Here is a 27,710-nt window from a genome sequence, read left to right as displayed (position 1 = left end):
GTAAATGACATAAAAAAATAAAATGGGGAAACATGTCTTCTTTCTTCTTTTTACAAATAATATATGCCTTAATGGGATTCAAACCCCAGATGTTCAATTCTGTCCACTAAAGGATGTTTATTTCAAAAGATAAAAGTGTCAAATAATTTCTACATCTCAATGCCACTGTGCAATGGAACATACCATATTTATTTAATTTTCAACTGTTATTCATTTTTGTTAATCCATTATATAATTTGACTGTTATGTGACAGTACTGAGCAATCTGTAGAACAAAATAAAAAAAGAAAAGAAAAAAAATGATGATCTGACTGGAGAAATATGACTAAAGTATTGCTGACTTAACTATTCTTAAAAACACAAAAATATCATGAGTTCTTCAAAGTTCACTGAATCTACCATGTAGCAGTTGATAAGTAAGGTAGAGTATTAAAGGTTAAAAAAAAAGTCCTTATTGACATGCAGAGGGTAAGAGTTTGAAGTCATCACTGACATGTACCATGGGAACAAAAATATCATCTATGACAGGAGAACTTTTCATATCACACATGGCCAATTCTTTCATCTTCCATCCCCATGCTAATTTCTGAACTGCATGTAACGATTCAGCTTCATTGTGATGACGAAGCAACATGGCATCCTAAAAAAAAAAAAATCTCAATCAAAAAATACTTCTAAATAAATTATCAATAAACAAAAAGTGCACTATTTTGGTATTCAATTTTCTTTTTAGAAACAGAACACCATTTTATTTACAAGCAGTCATCTTCAGATTATGAAATACAAATAAGAGAAGCTGAGGAAAAATTGAAATATAAATTCTAAAACTTTACCCTAATATGTTTTACCTCTCTCAACATTCTAATGCCATTCTTATTTAGAAAAATACTGTTGTAGGAAAATTTAAATTTTATGCAAGTGTTACAAATACGGAAGATTCAAACTGTGCCCATCCAATATTCTTTCAAATAGTAGTAATATCCATATATTTTGTAGATGATCATGTCATCTACCATCTCTAAAGTAATGGATATTAATGGCCTCCTTAATATTACTGATAGGTGAAATGTGGTCCCTTTTTGTGCATTTAATTAACTACATATGTGATTCAAAGGCTTGTACTTAGAAGCCAAAGAGTATGATTTTATTATTAGTAACAATAAAGAGTTACAATACATAATTTTTGAATTTGTAGATAAGATCATTGAGAACCGAGTTACCAAAATGTCACAACCATTTTTTTCTTCTATTAGAGCAAGGAGTTAGTTGAATATATTTACATATATTGTATTATATATATACATTTATTATACTTGAAAATCTGAAGTATTTAAAAATTTAATACTGTTAGAGCATAAAATATTAGATTATCCTATTAACAAAATATGTCTGACCTCACAAAACTTGTTCTACAATTAATACTTTTGAGTATTAATATATTAGAGGTTTAAAGATTAAAAATATTTTTCCTGATATCTACAGATGTAAAGCTAAGGAACAAGTAAAATTTTTAATAAGGAAACATACTTTTATTTTCTTCCATTTATCATCCACATCTTGCAGCCAAGACAAGAAAAGGCGGCCATTATATCGAGATCTGACATTTTTGTCTTTTTCTTCCTAATAAAAAAATCCAGGCATCAAGAGTGAAAATATTATTGAAAGAAATAATACTTTAATACACTAAAAGAAACATGGAATTTAAATAAATATTCAGAAAAAAAATAATTGGTAATAACAAATTGAATATATATATATATATATATATATATATATATATATATATATATATATATATATATATATTTACAAATTTATGCCAGTAAACAATTATTTAAAAAAAGTAATTGTAAATTGCCAGTTAATATTAATTGTCTCATAAAATAAAAACATGTTTAATACATAAATTTTTTTAAAAAAATACCATTTGAAAGTTTTCAAACTAATTACCTGATCCACATCAAGAACATTGTAAATTTCTTCATCTTTTAGAACACTGCACACAGAGAGAGGAACTGTTTGATTCGCCATTGCACGAGCTGCACGACCATGAACTCTCAAAATTTCTTGCTCTGCAGACAATACCAGTTTCTCCTGAATAGAAAAATAGAACAATAAAAATCTTTAAAACAGATGTATTTAATTTTTTTTTAAAGTCCTTAAAACAGACAATAAAATATTTAATACTGGTTAACTTTTAGGTCATAATACATTTTCAGCTGAAATGATTGTATAAGAACATGTAGGCATTTTCTGTATTCATAAAATTCTACATACACAGATACAGGAGATTTAAATAAGAAGGCCAGTTTAAATATAATTAACACAAATTACATAATAATAAAAAGTGAGCTATTAGTTTGTCTTAAGTAACATGTTTTATCCAAAACTTACTCTTGTTACTGCAAGTTTATTGAATAAGATATGATAAAGCAATAAAATGTTAACTTAATGTAAATATAGTCTTCCCATTTTTTTGCTTCTCGTTCCCCTGACCAGTTGTTTTCTAAACAATTTGTTAACTCTGAACTTTCCAATGACTCATAATTCATGCAAGCAAGGCAATCCAGAAGACAAGAAAACTTAATGAAGTTATGAATTAAAACATGTTTTAATTAATAACTAAAAATATATTTTAAAATCTTTCAGTTTAATTATGCAAATACTAATTAAAATAAATAAAACTGTCTTTCAAAAATAAAAACAATTTCACAAATCAAACACACATTTTTTTTTTCAAGAACTTCCCAAGGAGAATATGGAAAGCTTTCCAAAGGAAGTATATTGAACTTCATTCAATCACCTTCAACAAAAAAAGAAACATTTTAGGAATATTATATAAAACAGCAAAACTTCAAATTCAGACAATGAATGCCCCACAGAATAAAGACAAGAAATGACATTATAAGCAAAATTTGTAAAACGGTATCTTACAGCTACTTCCACAGAAGAAATAAGAATAATTAGAGGAGAAAGGAGAATCAGAGTCAATTTACAGATAACTAAATTAAATCTGAAATCAAAACAAACTTGAAAGTAAGAATTTCAACACATTTATTAATGGTTTCAAGAAGGAAACTCTGACAATAAAATAGATAAGTTTTTCCTGCTAAACACAGGTGCAATTTCTTCAGTATTTACTTTTTTAATTTTCATAAATATGCTTTTCCAAAACTTTATATAACAAAAACCTCAAATGTTATGTGATTTTCAATAAGTAGAGTGGCAAGAACTATTCACAACAAACAAGAGACATGTACAGTAATAATTATCAAGTAAAAATAACAGTACCAAGAAATCAAAATTTTCATAACATCTGTAATATTCATAAATAAATGTCAACTTTGCATTTCTATTAAAACAAAACAAAATACAGTATTGGAGTTAATTGAAAATAAGAATTGAAAGTTTGAATTCAATAATTCTAAGCGCTTAAAAGCGAGTCCTTCTAGAAATATATGCAATATCGAGGCAGCATCCAACAATTCCCAACCCAATTGTTTTCCCAATCCCAATTTGTTTTCATTTGCCACAGTTTTTGTAACAACAATTCATCCAACAATTTTTTTTAAGTCTTGCATGATGCATTGAAAAGCAGCAGATATGGGTACTTTAGGATTATCCTTCCGACCATTTTCACCAAACCTGATATTATAGCCAAAAGGTAGTACAATGGTAATGACAACCTTTTGGCACATTTCGTGAGTGTTGACAGGTCGACGGGATAATCACAATGTACCCAGATATGCACGTTTTAAGTTCATTAACATTGATATCAGTGGAACAAACATTTGCTGTATGATGTAAGGTCATGTAAAAAAGACTAGTGTTATAAATATGTACCTCTACAGCCTTTCAAAGCTTCACTATCAGACATGCAGCTAAAGAAGTATGGAAAGAGTTACTGTACTGCCTTTATATTGTATTTGTAGAGAAGCACTTATAACTGTGTTGAATTTAAAATTTCTAGTGTTATTTTTTTATTTCCAGTGAACAATAAGTTGTATTTTGTTCTCCTTTCTTTTAATAGTTCTGCAGAGGGGGAATATTCATTTATGAACACCTGTATAATAAATTGATAATAAGTAACTTGGATAACACAACTATAGTTGAACAGATTATAGTAACCTACTATACCTACTATAAATGATTTCCTTTACAAATTAATGAATCAGACAACATGTTTCCCAAATTAATAATAAAATAGAACAAATACTTACCCTTTCAATTAAATGCTGCAACCTCAACCTATATCGCTCCTTTTCTTGGCTAATAAACAATTCCTTAATAGCACCCTCCAAAGATTGTGGTGCAGATATCTATAAAAGGATTTTTTTTTAATGAAAATAATACAATATTCATTTTGAGCAATGTGACAAAACTTTTCAAATATAAACAGGGGGAAAAAACACCAACAAATGCTTTATTTTTAAATGCATTAAAAAAATTACACATATCATGAAGAGGAAAAATTTATCTCATTAAACAATAAACAAGTTATCTTTAAAATTTATCCATTTAAATACAAAAATAGACACCAAAATCTAATATGAATGTCAAAAATAGTATGCTAGTATCTAGTATGCAAACAAGTATCAACAATAAATTTTTTCTCCCCTAAAACTGCTGTGTACAGATTTTTCAAAAATTATTAAATCTAAACTTTTGAGATCTTAAGAGCTTAGAATATGCACCAATCACTTTTTAAAGGCAATTGCAATGCTTCAAAAGCTTTAATATGATATGAATCCAATAGATAAAACTGTTACAAAAAAATTTAAAAAAATCAATTAGTTACAATCCATAAAATTTAAAAACATACCATAGGCACAGACAAGCGACTAGCAGCATTTCCTTCCAATACATAAGAGCACCTGTGCAGTAAATAATTTTTAAATCCTTGAGGAGGTTTAGGATGAACTATAAACATTCCTTTTCTTCTTTTATCAACCTTGAAAGAGAAGGATTTGAAAGATTAAAATAATAATAATAACTGCTTAATATAACTATACACAGCAGCATTGAATTAAACTAATACTGAGCTCTGCCAATTAATAATAAATGTGTTGTACTATTAACAAACTTATCAAGCAGTATTATAATGCACCTATAAAATACAGATAGTATACTCATTACAAAATGATAAAATACAGTGGTAAGAACAGAAACCAATAACAATTTCTATTTTCAGCTTTTTTTTTCTCCCTTCCAGAAAATGATCAGTAATCAGTTCTTTTAAGGAGGTTTTTCCACCCTTCACATTTTTAGTTAAGAATTAGAACCAAATTTTCAAAAAGCATATACTATATTTATGAATTTAAAACGTTATATTAAGAAGCACAGATTTATAAAGTTTGGAAAGAAAAAAAAATTACAATAATTTAAATTAATTCATGATTTGAATTTAATCATTTCATTAGCTTGAAAATAATTTATCAGATATATGTGTGTACAAGTACAAATCTATAAGGTTCCTTAGGATCAGAGTTAGAAACTTGCTGGAAAGATAGGATAAGAATTGGAATAACATGTCAATTCTATCCAAAAATGCTTTCAAGACAAGATTGATACTGTTTGCAAGCATGCAAAATTTTAATTATGAAACTCATAACCAATAACATTAGTAGAACAAAAATTTAGATCTTGTATGAATAAAAAATAAACCTTTCTCTTCTCTCTTAATTGTATATTAATACTTCAAACAACAAGGTCGGCTAATTTTTTTTGTTGTTGTTTAATCAAAAATTTGGCATTTATTTGCTCAATTTTTTTTTTTTTATAGTCAGACAAAAAGTATAGACAGTATAAATCTCTTTATGCAAGATTTTTGCTACCATGTAGATTGTGCTTTTAGGCAATTATACAAATATTTATTTATTATTAATATTTAGCAACTTTGACATGAACTATGCATTTTTGGATCTAAATTTTGAATCTGATAACATCAATAGTTATGGCCATGAATACTACGGAATGCTGAATTAAAGATTCACATGGAGAAACAATTTCAACCTATCATCGCTGCGAGATTCCGGAAAACCTCATTCCTTTAAGAGGTTTGTATTCTGGTGCATAGACAATGTGGATAAAGAAAATAATTTAATATACTAGCTATGATATATCTTATAGAACTATTAATTACTTATTAATACTTTTCAGATATTTAAAAAAATGAGTTCATTTCCCTAGCTATCAAACAAGCTTTTAACTCCTAAAATAATATATTTTCTCATATACGGCACCAATAGGATAAGCAAATGCAAGAGTAAAAAGTTCATTTTTTTTTTAAATTACAATATTTTTGAAAATTTGTTAAATATTTGAAAGATAACAGGAAAATATTAATATTAATTAATAGCTATAAAAAGCATCAAATACTTGACAGCATAGTTAATAGAATGAAAATTCATGTTTCTAAAGTAAAGCTGACTGTAAAAAAAAGAGAGAAATGCATTAATTTTCACAACAACGACAAAAAAAAAAAAAAAAAACTTCTGCATTGCCTTTGATGGTTCTTAAAGTAAAAAGACACAAAGATTACTTTGAAAATAGATATCCAGAAAAGAATATAATTTTGCATGACTGATTCATAAAAATCAACTTTGAAATCTCAAGAAAAACATTAATACAGGCTTATATAAAAAAAAACTAATATTTTCTTCAATGAGCAGAAAGAGGTAGAAAGAAAATGGAGGAGAGGTAGAAAGAAAATGGAGGAGAGGTAGAAAGAAAATGGAGAGAACAAAGATGGACTTTGGATGGGAGTGAGGTAATGGATCATTTGTCTGGGTGCTGAATATATATACATATGCCCACAGAGAATAAAATACAGTAAAACAAAAACTATTGCCTGAATTAGACAATTAGAGAGCAACTTAACAATACAGATTCTAAGGAAAAGCTATTTTTCAAAATAAACCATTATATTACAAATATTCTCTTATACAACTGATTCAGTTTTAATATAGTAAATTATACAAAAGAATAATTTTTCACTGAAAATCAAAAATCAACTAAATGATAACTTTTTCCCTTGCATAACTATCCTGGAATGTTGTTCATTAAAATTTGTCGAACATTGCTTACTTGTTTCCTTATATTTAAGTACATTTGATAAGAGTTCAGTTGTTGATGTTGTTGCTGAGAATCCTCATTACTTGATGAGGCAGAAGATGGGTTCTGAGAATTGCTCTCATTCCCAGTCTCTCTTTGACGCAGTTTCCTTTTTCTAGGATGAACATCAATTTGTATTTGCATTTGCTCATCATTTGAACTTTCTCCGGAACCTTCTACCTTCTGATTACTAGAAGACACTACATTAGAATTAGTTGATGATTCAGAACTATGACACTGATTGGAAGTACTACTAGACATTGCCTGTTGCATACGCTGACTACTACGAGTTACTCGCTGGAACCTCTCTTCAGGAGGATGCGAGTCATCTTTTGATTTACCAGGAGTTTCTGACTTGATGGCTTCACGGCCACTTTCACCAGTACTGACTGGTTCCCCACTTGTGTCCATTGTATCAGCAGTGGTAGTATTTACAACATATGGCAAGGCCTGTTTGGAAGATGATACCTTACTTCTTTCCCGGGTTTCCAGCTCTAAAGCGCCAGAACCTGAAGGAATGACAATTTTTAAGGGAGGAACTTTAGGTGAATGAGGACCAACCGCTGATGAGCCATTGAAGGCATTAGTTGTGTCAACATTCATTTCATTAGAATGAGTCTCTGCATCACTAGGATTGCTTTCAGTGTCTGAACTAGACTGGCTACCACGTTTGCGAATTTTTGGACTTCGCTGATCATTATGGGCATCTTGAGAATTTTTACTCGTAGGAGATTTATGACCTTTACTAGAATTATGCTTGCTTTGAGAACTATCACTACTTTTTCTTCTTTTACGTCGAACTTCTTCCTTTTCTTTTTCAGCATCGCTGGTACAGTCACGATCCTTGGAATTAAAATCAATGCTCAGTCGGCCACCATTTACTTTGGATGCACCACTGTCTGAAGTATCCATTTTTTCAACAGAAATAGCTTTATCAGAGTCCAATGTTTCTTCTACTTTTTTTTCCTTTTCACACTCCTCTACCTCTTTACATGTGCTACTCACTGCTTCACACTTGCTTCCAATTCCCTCACCATCAGAAGTGGACGTGACACATTGAGTAGACGAAACTGTGGCATCATCTTTGCGGAAGTCATATACATCACCCTTTGTTTCCATTGTAACGCAATAAGATTGGTATTTAGGTTGAAGAGAACTAATGTCATTAACCTTGGCACTGCTTGAACTTTTGTCATCCCTCGTTCGAATAGACTGAAATCGAAGAGTCAATCTTGGGGAGGTGGGTTTATCTGCACCTATAAAATTAGAAAATTCCTCTTTCTAAGTCATTTCATACATTTTCAAAGAATTACCAAACTAAATTATGAGTACTATATGATGTAGTAATGAAATGTTATAAAAAAAATACCTTTATGTGTTTGATTTTGAGGTGAATTTTTTCTCATGGTAAGTTCACATAAAGCTGAGATAGACTGGCAGGGTGACTTTCCGCTCTGCCGTTCTTCCACAACCTCAGTAGCTCCGAGGGGGTCGTTTTCAGGTGGAGAGTCTTCTGAAATAATAAGGGGAAAAAAATTGGGAACTTTTTCATAGAATTCCTTTAATTCTATAATTATTACTACTTAGAGAGAAACTAGCATTTACTAGGTCTTATCACAAAATTGTTATATTAACTAATGTTATACAAAAAATAAAATCAGATCTTTTCTCATTAAATGAGGGAAGGCAATGCTGCTTTTATCTAAATACTTCAAAAAAGTATTTAAAATGAAAAATGCAACTGAATTAAACAAAAAATGTTTCTTAAGAATTAAAAAAGTAAAAACTACTTAAAAACCTTTTAAGCTCTTTTGTTTCTCAGAATCTAATGCATCATTCAAAATTTTCCTAATCTCTTCTGATCCAGCAACATCAACAGGTGTTCTCCCATCAGCATTTTTCTCATGAAGGTTAGCACCATTTTCCAATAAAAGATTTACGATCTAAAAAAATAAAAATATACACTTGGAAATTAATCTACAGAAGAATGCATTTTAATAGATAATCCTTCAGTCTCCTCACCAAAATGATAAATACATTGCATTTAAATATATAACATCTAACACAGAATTTTCTTTTTAGAACTTGAATACATCATTCATCAGGGAATACCTGAACAAATATAATCTAATATGTAATTGTTTTATGAAGTGAACTGATTTGTAAACCATGCACATGAAGTTTTAATTTAATTCGATTACAATGCACTGCACTTATTATAAGTTTCTCAACCTATTAAGCAGGCAATTCATTCTAGGTTTTTATAAAATACTAAATCATCATAACTAGTTGTTCTTAATTTAGTATATATTACATGTTTGCTTTCATAATCTATGTTCACAAGATTTACTCAATGGAGACACCACTAAAAATATCCCATCAAAATTAATTGACAATTACAGAAATTAAACCAAAATTGCATTTTGTTAAAAAAATTAAACTACATATTTTAAAATATCTATATATTTAGTGTAAATAAATTTTAAAATTTAGCCAAATTTAATGCAATACAACTAGAATAAAAAGCTTTAAGGCATTTTAAAACAACAAAGTAATGAATTTTAAGGACCAAATATGTCAAAAGGACAATTTAATGCTTATAAGTTATAGTTTTACAATTTTGACGACATTGATAAACACTTGGAGAAATTCACTGGCCACCAAATACAATTTTCATTGCAGAATAGAAGTTTAAGTTAATGCATGAAATCATCCATATAACTAATATTTCATCATAAATTCATTGCAATATCAATATTTTTGATATGAACTAAATAATTTTAAAAATACCGATAGAAAAAATAACTTATTTATTTATGAAAAAATAATTATTCATTGGACCTACTTTTACATGTTTGTTTGTTGCTGCATCATGCAATGCAGTATAGTTTTGAAATCCAATAGCATTCACATTTGCACCATATTCGATTAACAATTTTGCAATATCATACCATCCATAATTGCAAGCTTCATGAAGAGCTGTCCATCCTTAAGAGTAGAAATATTAATTAGAACTGCCAATAAAATCATAGAAATTGAAGTTACTAAAGTACGATATATAAAAATTATTACATTGAAAGGGAAAAAATAAAACAACAATAATTGAAAGGAAAAAATAAAACTAAAGTATACAAAAAAAAAGAAAACACGTCTACTCATGAATTATAGTTGATTTAGTAAAACATTCAATTACCTAAAAAAATAAGAATTTGAAGAGAATTTTAAATTTAAATCACGTTTTACAGATATAAGAAGGAGGTATAAAAAATAATTATATTAATTTGAATTTATGTTTAGAAAAGCTGAATCAAAATTCTCCAATATAAAATTTTATATAGCTATTACCTAATAATAAGCCTAATAAATAAGTTAAATATATAATGTGTCATACATACAACAAATACTGAAAATGGATTACAAATAATACAAACCTGCATTGTCAACAATATCTACTTTTACACCTTGTTTGAGAAGCTTCTTAATTTTTTCAACATCCCCTTTTATAGCAGCTAGATGCAGAGGTGTTTCACCTCGTTCATTTCGCTTCAAAGCAAGTGTTTTATCTTCAACTACTGGACTGGATTCTGTAATGCAACTTCCTTTAATTACAGTTTCATAAAATAAATACCAGTAAAAAAAAATAGAATCAATTTCAAAAACTCTTGGAATTTTAAAAATGCTTCTGAATTAATGTAATAAAATCATAGGCTTATTTTATAAACTTCTTCAAATAAATTTTCAATTGCTTAAGTTCGGACAAAATACATCTTAAAATAATTAATATGCAAATTTTAACTTATTTAATATTAAAACTAAAAGTTCTAATAAAATAAAATTGTATAAACTAAAATCAAACCAGCAATAAGAAATAGAGAAGCTTAAAAATTGGACTTCTTCACCTTCCTCCCAAGCTTTCTAAATCTTTGGTTTAAAATTACTAACCAAAATTATTTGTATCTTGGTAATTTTATAAAAAGTAGTAATTAATAAATTATGTTTTAATTCTAAAATGATCTCAGATTTGCAATTTCATTAAAGGAAATTTAATCAACAATTTGGATTAGATAAAAAAAACTTTTTCAATAGTTCCTCATATTTTGAACAAAAATAAAAGTATTTTGATATAAGATCCACATTAACACAAAATAGTAAGATTAGAAAATTGAAAAGAAAAATCCTTCTATATTAAAAAAAAAACATAGCTTTGAAAAAAATATCTTACAAATCCGTCTAATTATATCTAAAAATATCACACTTATAATCAAATATGCTATAACTGAATGCAAATTAACGTGGCATTAATCAATATTTTAAGCTGTTATCACGAAATTACAATAACTAAAACACGCACATTTCGAAATATGTTAATATTTTTTAAATGATACAATACACCCGAATTAAAAAAAAAATCGTACACATGAAAACTTAAATGCAGCAATAAATATTACTATTATATGACATTACTTGAATTAAATTCATTATAGACGAAATTAAAACAAACGCCCCTAGTGTTTTTCTTTCCCCTATCGATCTGAAAACTTCTGAAGATTCCAGACAAAACAATTGAGATGTATTACGCAGTATCATATTTTACAATAAGATTCTTTATTACGCATCTGATATGTATTCAAAACAAGGCTTAATACATGAAATGCAAAATATCCAATAAGTTTAAAAACTAACTCTTAATACGAGAAGTTTCTATTCCGAACAAGGATCGGCAAAACAACAAATCGAACCATGTTTGTAAATTAATCCAGTTTGATCCAGTAATAATGAATAATGGGAGGGGAATGAGAAAGGGTACAAGGGCACACGAATTTCAAGGACAGCGGATTATTATAAGTCATTTATTTATATAGACAGTAAATAATTACATAACATACATTTTCGAGCGTATAACGAAAAAGAAGAAAATCTTAAGATAAATATTCCGTAAAGCATGCAATAGGCAAACAATTTGGTTATCAAAATTATGATGTAAAACATAACAAACCCCATTATAACTTTAATTTACTGAAAGATAAAACGTTATTAAAAAATATGTTATGATTAATATTTGCAATTAAAAGAATGATAAAACTAGAAAATAAAATACTTAGTCCGTTACGCAATGCTTTTCAACGATAAAATTTCTAACGTGTTAAAAGTTGCAAGAGATAAATATGAAATACAAAGAATTGTTTCCAATACTTTAACTACTTATAAACAAGGATAGTTATTTTTTACTTTTGAATCGATAACAAAGAACAGTAAACAACTGCAAAAGAATCAGAAAATAATAAATATTGGCAATGTTGCAGCAGCAATTTCTTTACGATACGTATATTTCTATGTTAAAAAAAATCTTCCTTTCCAGAAAATTTTAAGTGTTTATAAAAATTGTCAACATTATTTGTAAATAAACTGGCTGAAAAACCACACATTACAAATTAGGCTTACGAAGTTATGCATATTTTTAGTACTCACTTTACAAACGAATCGAAAATTACATTCAACTATATTCTTTCACATTTAAGGCCTTAATTATGGACAAAGTTCGTGTACTTTCATAAAAACAAAAGAAATAAGTAGCTACATGTTTAAATAGAAAGTTGTATTTTACGTCATCTATTAACAAATCAAAATTGTATACTTTTACAACGATTGCGTTTCAAAAGTACCATGGCGCCATCTATTGTATACAATGAGAAATACTTTAAACGTTGGAAGAAATTCTGTCTATAGCAAAATAATGTAAGAATTTACGCGGTAAAAAACAGAGATGACTGATACGTGCAAAAAAAGTAAAACAGGAATTGTATAAATACAAACAAACATAAATGTAACTAAAACGAATTTCAATATGAATTATATGTCATCTCATTTTCTAAATATAATTTCTTGAAAAAAACATCATGGCGCCATCTGGCAGATAGTACATTTAATAAATTTCAACCAGTTATGGTAAAAATTTTTTGTTCTGAAGTAAAGTAAACGTATTCTCATCCAACATACCATAATTGGAGATAAGAGACTTTGTTCCTTTATATCCATGCTGTTTACATTCAAATTTAACATATTAGAAACATTAAAAAAAAAAAAAAAAGATTTGATCATTTATCAAATATTTTACTGATACATAAAATGTTACTTTAAAATCAATTTTACAAAGAGATATATCAAATTTTTAAACAAAACTTATATATGAATTAGAATTTTTTATTTGGTAAAATAAACAGTTATATAACTATAATTCAAAGAGTTTTACATTATTACAAAATAGTAACCCAAATACTTTATACATTTACAGAGCAAAGAATTTTGATACTCAGAAAATAGATTTCACAATAATAGTAGTTAAAATTTTCTAGTTCAACTTAAAATTGGTTTAATCATAGATGTCAGAATTTATATCATAAAGAAAAAAACTTCAATTCTAGTATACATGAATAGGACTTTATAATTTTCTGGGGAAAAATGATTTTAGAAATTATAGAAAAAAATAGTAGGCAAAAATAGAAAAAGAAATATCTAAAAATGGCTACTAATATCAAATAAATATAATAACATATCTACTTTAAAATTAGTTTAAAAAGAATTGTTATTTAAAATTTTCATCTAAAACTCTTTAAGAATGTTTACAGATTGTGAATATTTTCTAGAGATTTATTTACTATACATATATCATAAAACTAATAATCCTTATCAAGAGACACAATAGATATTTCATAAGCATTATTTCACTCTTATTTATATTTGAACATGGCATTTGATACTTGCAGTTAATTAATAGATATGCCAAATACCATAATTCTTATAATTTAATTGAATTTTGTCATTTTCATGAAAAAACTAGAATAATTTCAATTAGTTTTTATCCTTCTCAGCTATTCCAATAGTTAAAAAATTCCTCTGAAATGTCATTATAGAATATTTATTTGAATTCAAGAAATTGTAATAGCCCATTTAGAACTTACATCATTTACCTTTCAATGAAATATTCAAAATCATTCTTTGCTATCTCTCTATCTGTTTGTACTACTGCACCAAGAGGTTTATCAAGTGCCTTTTTACAAGCTCAATAAATATCAGAAGGATTTAAGCATTCTTTTGAATTGCTATTAAACACATATATTTAAAAAAAGCTTTTTAAAAAATCCAAGTTTATTCAAAGAGTTTTTAAAGAAATTATTTTTAAAAAATGAAAATGTTAAGAATAATAGTCTATGAAAAGCAGAACATATTACAGGAGTTTTTAAAGATATTCAACAACATTTAAAAGGCATTATTTTCATTTTATAATGATAAGATTTGACATTAATTCAAAATTATTCCTAAAAGTTTGATTAAAAAAACTTAAGACTATTCTTACTTAATAGAAAGATAAACAAACATATTTGGGATTTATTCATTATTTGGTTGAAATATTCATCAAATTTTTAAAGAATTGAACAGAGATAATATTGAGACTTCAAAAAGTACAACTGAATGTTTACTTAATGATTTTGCTGAATTGATTTATCTACTAAAAATAATAATCCATTAAAAAAAAATCCTTTCCTGTCCTTTGCATAGTCCTGAAATAGGAGGGAAAGAGGGAATGAAATTGAACACTAAATGTTTAAAAACAAAGCTATATTTTTCAGTGAAAATATTCAGAAGATAATTTTAAAAGATAAACTATAAAAAATTAATACAAAATTATATTAGCACTATTTTATTACTTTAAAATACAGAAAAGAGAAAATAGAATTATTCTACTTAAAATCAAGAATTTCTTTAATGCATATGCAAAATTAATTACTATATCAATTTTATAATTTCCTTCTTTTGAGAATTTATTAAATTACAATGTTGAATCCAAGTTTTGTAAAAGTTTTAAATGAATTACATAGTTAATATGATTTCAAAGAACATAATACTAATTCAGGTATTCTTTAAAAAAACAGCAACATATATTCTTTTACACATTTTCCTAAATAAAATATATTAATAAAATCCAATACATATTAAAAATATATTAAAGCAACAGATATGCCATTTATCAGCTCACTTAAAAAAAAAAAAGGAACATGAAAAGTTTTAAAATGTCAATATCTAAGAAAGAAAGAAATCCAACCAATCCATAGAGCATATATATATATATATATATATATATATATATATATATATATATATATATATATATATATATATATTCTAAGAAGGAATCATGGTACATAACTATATACAAATTAAGAAGTTAGTATTAGACATACTTCTTAATTTACAATATTTATAACTAACAATAATCAGTGAAAAAAGATTAAAATAATTGTCCATTATTTTACAAGTACTTTTTTTTTTCAATAAATGCAATGAAACTTACTTTAAAACCAATTTAAAAATATATATATATGTTTTTAAAACATTAGTAAGGAAGCAAAATAATGGCCTATTAAAGTGAAGTTTAAGTTGCAATGCTTCTAGATTTTTCTCACACATTCATGGGATTAAAGAGGGTCATGTAAAAGATTGAATAATAATAATAAATTAAAAACAAATGTTAATTATATGCAGGCATTTGCTGCTTTTATTTTACAGACAGAAAAAGAATAATCTGAAACATATGTGGGCAGATCAAATGTGAATTTTTAAACTTTTACTAAAGAAATACAATTTTACAGATTTTGCAACAAAAGACTGAATGTATGCAGTCATATAGTGGAGATGATAAAAATTTAAAAGAAATAACAAGAAAGGTGCAGTTTATATTTATTCGTTTAATGTACATGTTCCTTTTTTTAAAGAAAACTAGCATTAAAATTATAAGTTCAGAAAACACATTCAATATGAAAGCAATTATAACAGTATTAAAACAGGCCTAATTCATATAGAAATTTAGAAAATAATTTATTAGAATTATCCATCACAGTAAAACATAAAAATATGAAGGAAGAAATATTAATATATATCTTATAATAAATATCTATAACTTATAATGCATTCACACACAAAACTGACATATAGTGAAATAAAGCCTTTTATTGAAAACTGATAAACATAGCAAATAGCAATAACATTCAATTTTGATTACCAGTACAGGAGGGGAGGGGGGGGGGGGCAGACAGCAGCTGATTCACAAGTTGCCAGCCGAAATCATGCAAATGCTAAAAATGATACTATTCCCCAAAGCATCGAAATGAACAAAAACAAGTGGAAACAGAATAAACAGAATGCCAGTAAGAAAATAAAAAGATGAAAGATATAGTATAATTCAGTAAATCCATCCATGTGAGCTCGCCATGCTCTCATGTGCTCTTATTTTTAAACAATTAAATGTTAATATAAATAAAACAAATTATGTAGAAAATAACTTAGAATTATCCATCACAGTAAAACATAAAAATACGAAGGGAGGAATATTACTTATAATAAATTCACACACACAACTGACACATAGTGAAATAAAGCCTTTTATTGAATAAAATTGATAAACAAAGCAAATAGCAATAACATTCAATTTTCATTACCAGTACAAGGGGGGAGGGGCTGATTAACAGACAGCATCTGATTCACATGGTTCTTATTGAAATCATGCAAATGCTAAAAATGATACTATTCCCTAGAGCAGCGAAATGAACAAAATACAAGTGGAAACAGAATGCCAGTAGGAAAATAAAAAGATGAAAGATAGAGTATATACCTAATTCAGTAAATCCATCCATGTGAGCTTGTGTTGCTCTCATGTTCTCTTATTTTTAAGCAGTTAAATGTTAGTATAACTAAAAAAAAATTATATTAATTACAATAAATTTTCAATGAAACTTTCCAAAAAAATTGATCTTTTAAATCAATTATTAAAAGAATATTTTAAAAACTACAATTATACAAACTTAATAAATCAAATTATATCATTTATCAAACAATTAATTCGTTTTCTGCTTACATTCATGGATTTTCAACAATTTCCATGTGCTGTATAAACATTAACATTAGTGTACAGGGTTTCATTAATTTTTATAAGAGCAAATGATTTTCATAAAAGCAAATATCCTTAGATAATTTTCTTGTAAAAACAAGCATTAAAAATAATTGCACCTTTAACATTAGTATATTTTTTTTTTTTTTTTTTTGGAATGGAAAGCATTGTTCTGTTTTAAACAGATTAATATGGGGGGAAGGGGAATCACTTAATGTGCAAGATTCAACGAACAAATAATGCTTGTTAAGTGAGGTTCTAATGAATTTTCTTAAAATTTTAAACGTAAACATAATTTATAGATATGGAATTTTAAAAACTGAACTGACATTTTCGCTTCACATCAATATCTTCATTAGGCAAATTGTGAACAGATTCGAAACAATAAGAGTAGACTAAAAAAATATTAGAATGGAAGAGGACATAGGCCTTTACCAGAAAAAAACTTTGTGCTATTAAAAAAATTATTTTCGGAATGATTAAATTTAGTAATAATATATAATAGCTCATCTGCAGTTATAATATTATTTGGTGTGAATATATTTACAGTTTAGATTTATTTATTCTTATTAATTACATGTAAAGGTGGTAATACTGCATACATAATATTAATGTTGGTTTTAAGTGATTTGATACACAAAATGATAGGAATTATAACACATATACATATGCAAAACATGATTTGAAAAAGTAAGTGTAATGATCTGTAATGGTGTTTATTCTTCAAGAATTCAAGAAATTAGTTTAATTATTTTTTATCAAGTTTTTTCTGTTAAAAATTATAATGAGTGCAGCATATAGATCCCAGTAGGAAGGCGATAAGCAAGAAAGCGAGACCATGAGTTAATATAATTTTAGAAAACAATTTACCAACAAAACATTTTTGTTCTTTTAAGTAAAGTAATAAACTTACACAACTCAGAAGTTAAAGTTACAGCAAGGCCAGAGTTCAAACAATTAGGAAATTATATATATATTACACAATACACTCCCAAATATCCAGCATAATTTTCTTTTATTGTAAGTAAACGAGGAAGGAAGTGCATATTAAGTCATCTATTAAAGACTTTTCAAAACCTAAAAACTGTAAGTTTTGACTCTCATCTGAGAGTTACCTTTTCATATCTGTGTAATCATTTATCATTCTTAAAAAGTAGGCCTACGATTTACATTAATGTTTTATTTATGTTTCCCACATTTAAGTTGGGCATTACCAAATTTATGATAAAAAGTGAACAGTTTATATCTTTAACTTACTTTTATGCTAATAAATTCTTGAAGTGTGCAATGCAGTACATAATCATATATAAACTAGAGTAGTAGAGGCTTCTACTTTGATTTGACGTATTACTGGCAACTGCTTCTATGATTCACAAGGCTGTGTTCACATTGAGATAAATAGAAGGCATAGTACTCAATAAGAAGTGAGAAAATATGTATTATAACATGGAGTTTTGGATAAAGACTTTTCTTCTGGTATTGGTGGTCAAAGAAATGAATTCATAGAACTCCGGTTATCTTTTTTTTATCCGGCCAATCCTTCTGCCACATTAGACCGGATATTTGGGAATGTCCTATATTATATATATATATATAGACACACACTACATAAACACACACGATATAAAAAAACAATATTTAGTTATATATTAGATCAACTTTCAGCAATGGTAATCAAAACCATTTGGAATAAATTAGAAAAGATATTTCTAATTGCTTGGCAAAATTTGAGACATGAAAACAAATTATTACTCATCTATTATGTTTTATTACATGTGGACAACAAAATGAAGAATGATTGAAATGAAGAAAAACCAAGATTTCAGTACACTTTTAAGGAAATTTAATGAATTATTTCACATAATTATTATTTTGATTACTTTGTTTATGGAAATTCATAAAAGAAAATTTATAACAGATTAGTATTTATGTTAATAAGATAATTTCTTTGGCAGTATGTTTTGGAAATGCAGCCTCAAAATATATAAAATAAATGTAGATATGCTTTACATTATTTTAAGTATATATGCATAATTTTCAGGAGCTATAAAAATTTATTCAAGATGACTGATTAAACTAATAATTTTAATTTACACTCTTATCACAATCAGCACCATTTCTTTCATCTTCTTTAGCAATAATATCTTTAAAAGAATTTCTTATTCTGAAATCAAAGCATTGCAGAGAAAAAATTGATAAGATCAGGTAACATATTAATAATTAATAAAAGAAAAATAAAGAGATTTTAAGTAAAATACCCACATATTTTATCCTTATGATTCTACCATTGATTTGATTAGATTTGTAAAAATATGATCCCCACTGTAATTACAACGTGTCTTTCACAAAAATATAATCTGATTTCTCTAATAAAATACTTAAATACAAAGAATTAAAAAATTATCATATCATTAGGTAATAAATTTAATAATTAACTCATAAAAAAGTTAAAGAGTTATGAAAACAATAAACAGCATTTCATTATTATTTTTTTAATATTATTTCATCTTGGGTCTTAGTTTTATATATAGCCCAATTATCCATGGCATGATAGTTAGATAAATTGGGTTTTTCAATAAATACCTAATCTGAGGATAATAAATATGTCTGAAATGTTTATAAAATTATAAGAGAAGAATTAGAAAAAAGAAGCTTTATCAAATGACCTAACAAAAGTTAAAATTTAATTTGCGATTTTAGAATCAATTCTTAGAAAGGATATCAAATCTATATCATCTATGAATTATAAAACTTTGTTATTTTCTCATTCCCAAGTTCAAAAAGCATTTAATTTTTTGTTTTGTTTTGTTACTGCAATGGCATAATTTCAATTAAAAATTTTTTAACACACAATGAAATAATTCATTAATACAGTAAAATCTGTCTATAACAGTAATATACCACCCCAAGCAAAATCCAATTAAATATGACTTTTATTCCACAATTCTTCTAACAGCAAATGAAAATGATTAAGTTCACTGATCCATGTATATCATTTACAGGGCTTGTATTTTTTAAATAAATTTAAACTGAGTTTTCTCAGTGAAAGAGCAAATAAATTAATCTTAATATAAATAAAAATCATTGTGGCTGTGTAAATATGTTCCACATATTACCCTGAAGAACTGGGCTTTCAACTAAATTTACAAAATACAAATATTAAGCAAAATTTTTCCTATAGTTTAATAGATCTTTTTTGAAAATGATTTCATTATCTTAAAATACAGATCTAACCATGTTTAAAATTTAAACTTAAGTTAATCTCTCAAACAAAGACATTTTTTTTTATACTGCAGCATTCATAAGCAAAATTAGCAGAATTAATATAGTTAATAGTTAAAAATTAATAAATATGGAGAAAATTGGTAACTGTTTATTTTTTAATAGTCTGGCTCAAATTATATTCTAATTTTAAGCAAAAATAAAGGATAAAAATTTTAGACAATGAAGGATTTTTATAATTTTTTATACAAAAGTAATTCTTACATTAAAAATATTATACAGGATGAAATTTCAGCCCTAAGGAACACTGGAAATATCAATTAGTGTTAAATAAAAGCAATTATTCTTCAAAAACATCTTTTGGCCGTTACACAGATTAAACACATTCTGAATATCAACAGAATATTGCCCCTTTCAAAGAGCAATGTTGAGCACATATGTTTTTTACAATTTTTTTCTCTTTTGTTCTTGCATTTCAATGTTTTCTTTTGTTGTTATTATTATGTCTTTTTTCATTGATATAGAGCAAAATAAAAATATATTGCTTCTACCTTTTTACACTTTTACAATTTGTGTTAGTATCAATATATTGTTTAAAAATTTATCCAATTTATACTAACCAGCAGAAGAAGTACCACTAAGGCGACAAATAAGAGCAATCTGTTGCCTTTCAGACAGAGGAGGATTACGTCGAGGAGTTAAAGAAGCCGATTCTTTAGTAGTATTTGTTTCCTTTACTTTTTCATCTGAATGTAGGCTAGTATCTAGAAATGAAACAATGTCAAAAGTTAATAAGTCATACTATTTATTACATAATAATAAAAATATTAAGTAAAATATTTTATTAGATAAGCAAATTAGATTATTTCTAGAAATTACTTTTCCAAAAAATTTTGTCATGGAGGATTTCAACAGTCATTAGGATATTATTGGAAATGCCAAGCAAAAAATATACATAGTAAAATTTTCTAAACATATGCAATTGTCACAATATACAGATAAGTAATAATCTTTACTTTAAATATTGTATTTTAAATGATTTAACAAACTTTTTAACAGTACACATTGATTTACTTTTATCTATGAAATATGTAGGAATTGAATCATCCAAGTTGATTAATGATGAATGGGTTCAGACGACAGATTTGACATTACCTGTTACTGAATATATGAAGCTAATAACACAAAAAAGATGACTTCTACTTGGGGCAAAAATATAGTCTTAATTGTTTGAATGGTAAATGTTCACTCTGCCCTCTCCTGAAGATGAAACTTCAAAAGAAGTCTAGCATGCAGGTGGGTAATGTAGAAAAGATTAATATGGAAGAATTCTTAGTTTCTTGAATGGAACCATAGACAGAAATGGCAGTTGCAGAAAAATCAAGCATATGAAGTGTTGAGATCCACTTAAGATGAGGAAAATTCTGAACCTCGGTACCCATCCAGACATTGTAATAAAGACGAAATGAATCCTACAGGACAAAATTTCAACAGTATTGAGAGTGGAATTGAAATTTATAGCTGGGTTACTAACTTAAGAAGTGATTTCATAATTTATTTGGTAGAATAACACCATCACTGGACCCATTTCATAAAACTGTAAATGTGAGTAGAATGTAAATAGAATGCAGGGACTTTTTTTTAATTTATTACTTAGTACTTATGCTTTAATTCAAAGGAAAGATTAATTACCATAGGAGTTGGTGATATTTTCAGAAAATGGCAGCTTTTTTCTTCTGATTGGGATTCTCCTAGTACTTGAAGTCGGTGAGGTGCTTTTCGTACTGCTCATGGAACTTACCTATAGAGAGAAATATCAAATGTAATAAGATGCTTAAAAAAAGGCAGTATTTACAGCAAAATTAGTATTTAGTACAATTTTGCTTGTTATAAGTGAACATACATAAATAAGAATAATAAAAGAAAAACATAATTCCTTCTTTAAAAAAATATTTTTCTTTATATATGTATATTTCTGATTTATCTACATTATACTTTTTTTGTGCACATCCCGAATAAAATATAATTAGTTAATGAAAATATCTTTAAAAAAATTATTTATCACACATAGATATGAGGATATTATAACTGATAGTTTTCTCTTGTATTTAATTACAGAATTTTAATATGGCAGTACTCTTAAGTATCAAATCACCATATCAAATACAACAGGTTTTTATTTAATTCTATAGAAATAATAAAGTTTCACATTCTGTTTCATAATGTAAGGAAAAAATGAAATACATGCATCTTGTCAATGTATCCATAATTCAAAAATACTATCTGCTTCTAAAACTCTATTTGTGATTTTATACAGCTCTTTACAGCGCTGCATATAATCATCTTTGTACAGATCATTGAAAATAATGTATGGAAAATGTTAGGTGTATATATTTATACAATTTGACTCTTTATGTTCTGACACAACTTAAAAATACCATTTAAATCCTGAGGAGAGATGAGTCCCCCCTCCATAATATTCAAAAGAACACTAAGTGTGCAACTATGACAGTAAGCAGTCATCTTTATTAATTAAATTAGTCTCCCTCTTACCTGGGTTTATTCTGCATAAATTTTTTTTCAATGACGCAAATATAAAATTCAAAAAATTATGTAAAACAATTTGTAGAATAAATCAATAAATAAATTTGAAATGAAAAATTATGCATTAAAATGAGAAATATCTTACTTAATCACAAAATTAACCCAAAAGATATGTTTATTAAACATAGTAACATTTTAGGAGCCTCAGTGAAAAATTACCTATCTTTTTGTAATAATTTCCGTCTCTCACTATCTCATTCTTCTTTCATTATTACAACAAATTAGATATTTTTGTTTAATCAGAAGTATTTATAATTAAAAATAAATCTTCGGAATAATTAAAACTTAAACTTAGAGGTGAAATTAATGATGTCATTTCAATTTTCTTTAATACATTGGCAACATTTGACTATATGAGAATACATAGGAGGGGAGCAAATATATAAGAGTAACAAAGATCTTTGTTTTTTTAAAGAATATATAAAAGAAAGTGTCCCACTTCTCCTGCATTAGAAGCAATGAATGAAATTCTTTATATAACATTATTATATTTTCATTAAATGAAGAATTTGGAAAAATATCAACATGCATAAGTGATATATATGCAAAAAATAATAGGTTATTTGAAACTGACAGGACTACAATAAAAATTCAATTTATCCAAAGATTTGATTAAGAAAAATCAGTCCAAAAATGTATATATATATATATTAAAAAAAAAAACAATTTTTAAACTAGAAATGGCAATAAAGATTAATTTTTAAAGTGTAATACTTTTAGTAATTATTACATAATAAATTGGATTTTTTAAAAAGCGATAAAAATTATTGATTCTTTATTATTTTAAAACTATTTTCAATTATGAACAAATTAAATCAATATAACTGACAATACATAATCTTCTGGCCCTATTTTTTAAAAAAAAAAATATTGCTTTGTCAACTTGAAGAGATCCAGTTTTATCTCAATTAATTTTAAGTTCTAACAAATATATGTTGTAGTTTATTTCACATATCTTTAGTGAATTAATTACTGTTACTGTACTGTTTGACAACGAATTTAAAACCCTCTGCACTTTTGCGCATGCATTAGGATGGGTTTAAATCATCAAAATAGGGGGCGAGAGGAAAGATAAAAGGAAGGGATGTTTACATTTAACATTAAAATAAACTCAGATAAATTGCAAACAGAATTAAAATAATACAGTCAAAAATGTTACCATATTCACATACATGTGAAAAAAAAAATTGAAGAAAAAGTATCTAATTAGCTGAAAATCAATGTCAAAGAGTTACGAAAAAGTCTGGAAATGCATTCGTTTTTCCGCATCTCTTCCCTTAATGAGATAGAATCGTGAAAAAGTGTTCGTTTCAGTAAACTGAAACGAACAGTAGTAAACATTATATCGTTTACTCTTCTTTTCCCAAAATCTTTTTTGATCATTGGGTTAGAAATTTTCAACATATATAACCAAATATGGAGGCAATGTATAATTACATACTTATAATAGCTATGAACAATAACTTTTTATTCTATTTTAATCAATAGATAATATATAATTTGCTACTGATGCTTATTTTATGACAAACTTGATTTAGAGTAGATATTAACATGTCCTTTGCACTTTCCTTATTTAGACTATCAATACAATTTAATGCTCGTGTAAATTGTTTCACCCCCTCCCCCACTTCCTTTTTTAACAACTGGAATATTTTTTGCATTTTAAAATTTCTATGAATGTAAATTAACAATTTCCAAAGTTGTCTAAGAAAAATGGCCTCATTTGAATAGCTTGCTTGGATTGCAAAAAAGATGTACATATATAAAAACAATACATGTATTAACTGCAATCAGCTCCAGGCATAACAGGATAAACACTGTTAGCCATCTCATAGATCCTTTTTTGGATGCTTGTTCCTTTAATTTGTTTAAAGCACCAACTTCAGTTTTAATTTCAACATAGTGCAACTATTTCAGTAATTTTATCGTAATAATACATAATGGAAAGAGAATTATTGACTTATTCTTTTAGAGAATGCATGAGAAAATTTTTGTAAGATTGAAATTTAGAAGGAATAAATTGCTTATTTTTACTTATAATTCCAAATTCTTTTTCTTCAATATTCTTGTGCTATTATAAAACCTGAGAAAATTTATTAGAATCATTAAAATTTAGTTATTTTAATTGTCTACATTAGTTCCAAAATGGCTTTATATTACACATTGTTTTCAAGTCCGAACTACAGCTGCATAAACAGAGGCTTTTTCTGCACATGGCACCAACCAAAATTTTATTACACACTAATCTTTTAGCTTCAAAGCCAAATATTACCTAAATGGACATTTCATAGAAAAATACTAACTATTCATTTACATTTTTGTGAGAAAGAAAACGACTTTCATAAATATACAATAAACATTTCAAACAATGAGTTTATTGCAGCTACGAATTGATTTACCAATTTAAATCGGATATTTGAACTACTAATTATCATATAATTGACTGCAAATGCTAATTAATACACGCAGAATTAAGTCTTCTCAAAGTTGTGAGATTTAATTTAGTTTAAATATTTTGTTTCTAAATTTAACTTCTTGAATGACTATCTTGATGACATTAAACTTTTATATTTATTGAAACGGTACTTACGTATTAACGCCACCGCAGCTACAGATTAAGCTTTTTATTGGCGCATTAGCACAAAAATCACGAAATCTGTAACTGCGGTGGCGTTAATATGCAAGTACCATTGAAACTTTTTATGATCTGAAATTACATTTTGGAAATTATCAGCAACTTCACCAAAATCATTATTTTACCATTTAAACTAGAATTAAAGGTACTAAATTTGAAAAGTAAAAGTGAAGTTTAGAGTGCCCCTTAATGCGCCAATAAACATGGTGGACAAAATAAACAAACACTTCTGTGAAACAGTATAGTGTGCCCCTTGCAGCGCCAAGGATGCCAAATCGCCAATAAAGATGGCGGATAAAGTAAACAAACACTTCTGCCCACCAGTTACGATTACCACTTTCCGCAATATAATTATGATTTTTTATTGATAAGTATTGTTTTTTTCAGACCGGTTGCGCCGGGCTGTTGGGTGCAGAGCATGCGATGCCTTCAGCATCTGTAGAAGGCACCAGGCAAAATTTTTTAACTTAAAAAAAAAAAAAAAAAACATCCTACGGCTTTGCTAGCAGTGGGAGCGGGAACCTAGTAGCTACGCTAGCACATTGAACATAAGGACTCTGTATAACAGGAACAGTACATAGCCAAAAGAAAAGTATGAACGCAGGAAGAAGCAATCGAAACATTCTCCATACAAAATTTCAAACAAGCATCCTTTCCAAACTTCATCAACTCGTAAAAAAATATATATATTCCACTCACCCTTCATCCATTCTGCAGGTTCGAATACTGTCTTCCATCCCATTTACCCGACATCCATTCTTGCACAATTGCCGGCATAACAATTATCAAGGAAACCAACCGTTAGAGCACCAAAAGAATTGCGAGAACTGCGAAGAATTCCATTGCAGCTGACTTTTAAAGTAAGAATGCAGACGATTTCGCAAAGTAAGAATTCAGACGATTTTTTAAAGTGCATACTGACAATTAAAAATTGCAAAAGAATAAATATTGTCTGTTCGTATTCATATTGAAAATAAAATTACAGTGTCTTATTAGTTGTAAAAAACTTTTAATTATTATAAAGGACAAAATTAAAATCTTTAATTGATATTTTTTTATTATTTTTAATTTTGTAGTTCATGTTCAGCTCAACCATTATAAAAAGTAGTAACCAAAATAGCATTTGGGTTACTAGAAAAGCATTTGTTGGGTTGCCATATTGGCGATAAACTCGGGTGGCACACTAATCTTCACTTCAACCAATACACCTGTTAAAAGCATATATGAAATACACCCTTTGAACAAAATTCAGACCACAGCAAAGGGATTAATTGGATCCATTTAGGATGGGAAAGCTAACATTTAACCAACAAAATTTAAAGAACCAGATTTCTTCTCTGACTGCAAAAGAAAAGGTAGTAATCTTAATTCTAAAAACATGAATATATAATTAATAAGGATATTTATCCCAAAAATTATTTTACAAAAAAAAAACCTGATTAATAATGGTTTTAGTATTTCTGATAATAAGCAACAACAAGACATTTTATAAGTACTAATCATATAATTTATTATTTTTATGTTTATATCTGGCTTTAGAAAGAAACCCCAACAAGTACTTTCTAACAAATCACTGAAACATAGCAATAGGTTTGTAATCAATTTAAAACTAAATGAAAATAAAAGGTAAAGTTTGTACATAGCATGGTAAATTGTATTAATTCCAATGGATCTAACTAATATCTATGCAAAACAAATGTTAAAAGAAGCCCTAATCAAAATGCTTATAAATTACTATCTTCAATCAAATACAAAAATTCATAAGGGGAATACGACACATAAAAATCACATTATTTATTTTCTTCTATCAAGCCTTAACCATTAATAACCACGTTGCGCATGGTACACCATAGCTTACCTGCCATGATAGAACAACATAAAGGCCTTAAGGGAAATAATTCCAAGACCGGCAACATGAAAAAGATGCTTACCTCCTTCCGACTCTCTCCCCGCATCTATTAACAGATGTCAATGAATATGATAAAAGAGTGAAATAATTTGTAACGTGATGCAAGTAATAAAACATAATGTAATGAACTTTAATCACATAGCTTCACAATTTTCCCGCTATTTGTTAGAATGATAAACAAAAAAGTAACAAAGAATTCCGATTTCCGAGCTATCTCAAATATACAATCACAGTTAACACTGGAGACTCGAATTTTCCTTTTCACTTGCGTTATTTACGATCAC

At 27.2% G+C, this 27,710-nt stretch overlaps 1 protein-coding gene across 2 annotated transcripts; it reads right to left on the bottom strand.

The window, feature by feature from the left end:
• Positions 1 to 436: 436 nt before the first annotated feature.
• LOC129987982 (ankyrin repeat domain-containing protein 11-like) lies at positions 437 to 27,641 on the bottom strand. Of its 2 annotated transcripts, XM_056096039.1 has the most exons (13): positions 27,449 to 27,641; positions 21,971 to 22,079; positions 20,899 to 21,042; positions 10,545 to 10,697; positions 9,959 to 10,101; positions 8,912 to 9,056; positions 8,483 to 8,626; positions 7,087 to 8,369; positions 4,823 to 4,951; positions 4,221 to 4,319; positions 1,951 to 2,094; positions 1,528 to 1,620; positions 437 to 640 (listed from the first exon to the last, which is right to left on the bottom strand). In XM_056096039.1, the coding sequence occupies exons 1-13, from the start codon at positions 27,470 to 27,472 to the stop codon at positions 452 to 454; spliced, it is 2,799 nt and encodes a 932-aa protein (XP_055952014.1). In that variant the 5' UTR covers positions 27,473 to 27,641; the 3' UTR covers positions 437 to 451. The 2 variants fall into 2 exon arrangements, with proteins under 2 accessions (XP_055952014.1, XP_055952015.1); XM_056096040.1 differs by lacking the exons at positions 21,971 to 22,079; positions 27,449 to 27,641 and adding an exon at positions 16,781 to 16,859 and having other exon boundaries at positions 20,899 to 20,959.
• Positions 27,642 to 27,710: the final 69 nt, after the last annotated feature.

This window comes from Argiope bruennichi, chromosome 10, assembly GCF_947563725.1.
Source record: "Argiope bruennichi chromosome 10, qqArgBrue1.1, whole genome shotgun sequence".
Classification (NCBI taxonomy): domain Eukaryota; kingdom Metazoa; phylum Arthropoda; class Arachnida; order Araneae; family Araneidae; genus Argiope; species Argiope bruennichi.
Note: the sequence above shows the minus strand (reverse complement) of the source record. Positions and strands in the feature narration are given on the sequence as shown.

What these genes read in the sequence shown, in the direction of transcription:
- LOC129987982 (XM_056096039.1), bottom strand. Translation starts at nt 27,472, where the DNA reads ATGCGGGGAGAGAGTCGGAAGGAG. An exon ending in AAATATCACCAACTCCTATG is followed by an intron (nt 21,043 to 21,970) that starts GTAATTAATCTT and finishes TTTCATTTCTAG; the next exon opens with ATACTAGCCTACATTCAGAT. An exon ending in CAACAAACAAACATGTAAAA is followed by an intron (nt 9,057 to 9,958) that starts GTAGGTCCAATG and finishes TTATTTTTTTAG; the next exon opens with ATCGTAAATCTTTTATTGGA.